Below are 5,226 nucleotides of genomic sequence, written 5' to 3' on the forward strand. Positions count from 1 at the left end.
GGAGTTGCAACCAACATGTTTCCAGAACTAACTTTGTATCGAGAGGCTCACACTTCTTTTGAAAGAGTAATGCATTTCTAAACTACCAAACTGCTCTCAATACTGTAGCTTTTACCATACATATTTCAATCAAGAGATCCTCATTGTTAATGCGTCTAGAGCCCATAGCAAGGTCACGTCTAAAGAAGGGAGTTTCCAAATGTGTATACACCCACTTACATATTGTGCTCGTGAAGACTCTGAATTCTAGACATCCCCACAATAGGTGCTAGAGGGTTTCATTCTGGTGCTTGCATCTGACATAGGTGCCTTCACCTTCATACCAACTGGAGAAAAGGCAATATCTATTTGCACCCTTGGACTGCATGGTTTGAAAAGTGGAATGAATTTGTAAAGCATGAAATCAAGAACCAATCATGGGCTGAAAGAATAATTATTATTTCAACATGAAACAACTTGTGGTTTGCAATGATCATGCTTTGAATGCTGATATCCTCTAAGCAACTAGCATCACCCTAGAAATGGATTAAGGAAATCTTAATTAGAGGACAAATACTGACACAACATGCAAGCGGCCAATGTCACAAATGAACACGATTTTAGCAAAACTCGTGCTCGCGTGCGCACACAAAAAAAAGTGCTTGGTTTTGTATTACTTTGAAATTTGCCATGGCATCCATATGAGGTTGGTATGGGTGCTTGTTTCTTCCAAAGCCACTTTATTTCATATTTTATATATCTCGAGACCAATGTCAATACTTGCCTCTGTGTATTTCCTTCCTCACAATCATTGTCATACTTGCAAAAATATAAGCCTCTATGTATATCTCCTTCCTCACAATCTTGCAATGTAACTAACTTCCTCTTACCCTGGGAAGCCTGTTTGCTTCCAAACAGCATCTCTCACTTTACTAGCATCCCTGCCCTTCAGCGTCCGGCCTGCCCCCTCGAAGACAGAAAAGGCTGATAGCTGGCCCCTTGCATTTTGCTTTGCCAAAAACTCATGTGGTGGCAACTCCTCGTCTTCAGCTACATCTCTCTTTCTAGTCTCCGTTATGCCATGGAGATTGGACAAGAAAGGAACTTCAACAGGGGCCGACTGTGGCACACCGCCAGCAAAAAAGCTTACGTTGACAAAATCCATGCCGCAGTTACATGGCCTGGTATCGCACATAACTTTTGAAATCGAACAATCTTGAGATGGTGATAAACATCCAGTAGCATTCCTTCCATAGTCAGTACTCATGTTCGCTACCTGGTAATAAGAATTACAATTAGGGTAAGACACAACTCCTTCACTGTAAGTTGACAATTCACTGCCCCAAACATCCTCTTCCATCAAATCATTCATGTCATTCTCCATCTGCATTGAGTGTTTGAAATCAAAGGTCCTGGAAAAACCCAAAGGCTTCTCAAAGGGAGTGGGTTTGCCATTATGAATAGTCATGCTTCCTCTTGTTGTATGAGAATTGGCTGCCCAGTCCCTGCTTCCTACACCAAAGCTAACAATCTCACTCATTTTCCTCTTTACGAAGAGAATTTTCAAGCCGCCAGAAATCACAGGTTCAAGAAGATCGGTGACAACGCTCTTACCAACTCCCACTCAGTTACTGTTATCTGTGGAATCCATTGTTGGCATGCTAGCAAAAACAGCTAATAGAGCGCAAAATCCAATATCGCAATGAGAGTGCTAGTAATGCAAAAATGACAGCAATCTGTCAAGGTGGAATGCAATTAAGAATATGATGGAATGGCAACTACTTTGAAAAGTGCAAAATCATGGCAGAGAAACTGGTTATGATATCAAGATTTGCAAAATGCAAAGAGATTAAAGCTAGCAGATTGAGCCAAACGAAGTGAAGCAATAGGAACTGCAGAAGAGACGAAGCAAGCAGATTCAAAGTACCAGCAAAGGAGGTGCCTTCGGTGAAGGACCAGACTTAACTCCTTCAGGATGAAGGCAAGCAAGTGAAGGCGCCAGTGAGTGAGTCAGTGTGTGTGTGTGTGTGTGTGTGTGTGTGTGTGTGTGTGTGTGTGTGAAGAAACAGGAGATAGAAGAGTGACGCAAGCACTAGACTACATGCCAAAGGTAAGGCGACTCAACTTGCGCCAGCAAACTCACCGAAATGAGCCTCATTCAGAAGCGCCAAGACTTGCGCTTCTTGCAAGAGAAACGTGCAGACAAGACGTACGCGACCATTCAAAGGTCTTCATCTCTGCGTGAGAAGAGATATGCGCCAAAAGCAGCGCAGAAGCTGCAGGGACGGAGCTCCGTGCGTATTTCCTTTATCGCAAACAAGGGAAAAGGCGAGCCTTACCGAACCCTCTCGTGGTCAGAGAGTGGGTAACAAGCGAAGCGACCGATTAGAGCGCCATGGCTGCTGCAGCGAAGCTTCTGTCTGTTCCCTGAAGTCTTCCATGAATGTACTGCGTGCTTTGAAATAGCTTTCATCTCCACTCTTCCTGCCAGTTGTGACGGCCCAGATTAGCCGGCTTCCACGGACGGCCCGGATCTCCAGTGCGGGGATCCAGTTTCCATCGATATAGGGTTAGGCATTAAATACCCATTCCATAGGATCCACGCGAAGACGGGAAAATCATTTTCTTCATTTTTCCAATTTGAAACTTTGAGCTATTTTTTGCAATTTTCTCAAAATTTTCCTCTTGCTCTAAACCGGCACTTTTGAATGTTAAAGCGGCACGATTGTAAGTTGAGACACACTTTTCCCGAACACAGGGTCCACGATGGGAAACTCACGTGCGATTCGAGTGTGCAATGCAATTGTCCAAGTGGCAAAGGCCTCTTGCCATCTGGGTTTACAAAATTGGTTAACCTAGGCAGAAAACAGGCATGTAGGACATCTAATGTGGCCATGTGAACAATTGCCTATGTGGCATGCTTGTGTGGCATGGCAGTGCCACGTAGGTCCAAGATATAGAGGATGACAGGATAGTGAGCCCTTTGATCAAGAAGTGTGCGTGATAGGACAATCCCGTGATGCAACAGTGGGGAAGGAGGAGGCCTTTGCTCAAGGACTTGTGAGGTTTTGTGTGAGCTCAGGTTTTGTGCATTGTGTTGCATTTTGTGCTCTTGGAATTGCACTATTGTGACCATGATGGGTGGGAGGAGGGGTGCTACTCCATCCCTCCTCCTAAGAAGCCTGCTCCCCTAGGGCATCAACCCCCACAAACCACAAGCTAAGGGGGAGGTAGGGCATCACCTTCTTTCCCTTTTGGCCTTCATTTTATCGCTAACAATGCATCTTTTTTTGTGTGTAGGTGGTGGATGGGGTAGCGGAAGATGCGTACATGCACGATGGAGGGTGAGGCAAAGATGCTGCATGCACAGAGAGAGGCGAAGCCCCACAACCTTGGGCAAAGCATGGCAGAGTGCAAGCCGCAATGTACATCGCTAGTCGTGAGCTCTCCGGCAAGGACAAAGCGACACCACGACAGCCTGCACTAGCATGGTTGCAAAGGTGTACATGCTTGAGTTTAGGGTTATGGACAAGAAAGAGGATGTTTAACCTTTTCTTTTAGATTACAAGTGGCTAGAAAGGTGATGAGGGATAGCCTCCCCATGGCCAAGAAATGGAGGTCATGAAGACAGAAACAAAGGCCCCATCCGCCTCGAACACTCGGTGGAAAGAAGGATGGGCCCCAACTTGATGGGACGGGAGAGCTCCCTATGTGCTTGTGCGTTAGGGTTTTAGCTATGCATTTGTAGGTTTACTTCTCTACTTGGATTTAAGTCTGATTTTATGTCAAGTTTTTGTCTATAGTTGCATGAGGGTGTCAAAGTCCCAGCTAAGGAGATAAGTGTGACGGTAGATGTGTGCGGGTCAGCCTCACAAACATTAACCTAGCTTGAGGTGATGTTAATGATGAGGAGAAAGAAGAAGAAGAAAGCGGAGAATGGGACTGTAAAGATGCGTGCCATACTAGCCGGGCGTCGCCCATAACTAATGTTATCTTATTCTTTGCATAATACAAAAAGAATAAGGAGTTGTGGATGATTATCCACTCAGAGCGCCACCCACACTGTTGCACTCTTGCTTGTGCACTCGCACTCATGCACTCTCCCGCTCGATCGCGGAGAGCATGGCAATGTCGAGAGCTTTGAGAAGGTAGCTTGCTCGCTCTCGATGATGGAGAGATCAAGAAAGCTTGGAAGCTTCGTGAGAATGCAATGGGAGCTTGTGAGCTCAATTGAGAGTGATGTATGCCCTTGTGGAAGCTCACAAAGGAGTCCGGAAGATAGTGTGTAAGTGAAGGTGCTGCCCTAAAAAAATTGTGTGCGTAGTAGCACTGTTTTCAAATTCATTTTTCTGCTTGTAGAATACAGATCTAAATATTCTGCCGACTAGCCCTCCGTTTCGACGTGGTCTACAAGTTTGCAGAAGAAACTTTTTGCAAATTCCTCATCGTTTTGCTGATATTCAACTCAGACGGACTGTATACAAAAATTTCAGGTTTTTTGTTTTCGCATAGTGTGCAAGTTTGATGCACTTTTGAAAGCACGAAAGGTGCTCGAAGTTGGGTGCATAAATTCTGAGTTGAAGATGCAATTTCAGCTTGTGCAGAGCTTGTGGTTTGAGGGTTTTTGGTAGATTTGGGCAACGAAGTACGGAGGCGTTTACACACCATCGAAGCTGTCTCTTGAGAGATACCGTTTTTGAAGCACATGTGGAGCTTCTTTCACAAGTTTTCACAAGATACTTTGACAGTGATTTTGTGCTTGGATTCATGGTCTTTGCAGATGGATTTGCATATCCTTATGGCACATGGTTGATGCCCACTATACATGCATTTTGGCGAGCACTTTTGAGTGCGGGTGAGCTCTCTTGAGAGCATTGTTTTCGCATTGATCAGGTTTTCAGATTGCAACTCTTTTGGTGCTTGTTTATGAGCGATCACTCCATGGATGTATGCTAAGTGCGAATTGCCATTGTATGTGTGATTGTGGAGCCATGTTGACATTTCTACTCATTGGCATTGGGTAGTGTTATGGTTTATGGTTTAGAGTCCTCTTTCAAAGACTATAGTGGTCGAGGTCTACTCCCACTTTGCCATACTTTTTGTTGACAAATTTTTGTCAGTTTGTTGTGGTCGAGAGCTTCTCCCACTTTGGCATCTTGCATGTGGTTTTATGATTGAGATTTGCATTGACATTTTTCTCTAGTTATAGAGGAGACTCTGTCGATTTTTCACCAGGTTTTATGTGTT

At 44.6% G+C, this 5,226-nt stretch overlaps 1 protein-coding gene across 1 annotated transcript; it reads right to left on the bottom strand.

Annotated features, from left to right (window-relative positions):
- Window positions 1-455: 455 nt before the first annotated feature.
- On the bottom strand, window positions 456-2,298 carry LOC147424830 (uncharacterized). The gene has a single exon (XM_086500349.1). The coding sequence runs from the start codon at window positions 1,517-1,519 to the stop codon at window positions 866-868; it is 654 nt and encodes a 217-aa protein (XP_086356475.1). The 5' UTR covers window positions 1,520-2,298; the 3' UTR covers window positions 456-865.
- Window positions 2,299-5,226: the final 2,928 nt, after the last annotated feature.

This window comes from Adiantum capillus-veneris, chromosome 25 (assembly GCF_014529385.1).
Source record: "Adiantum capillus-veneris isolate H3 chromosome 25, ASM1452938v2, whole genome shotgun sequence".
NCBI classification, from domain to species: Eukaryota; Viridiplantae; Streptophyta; class Polypodiopsida; order Polypodiales; family Pteridaceae; genus Adiantum; species Adiantum capillus-veneris.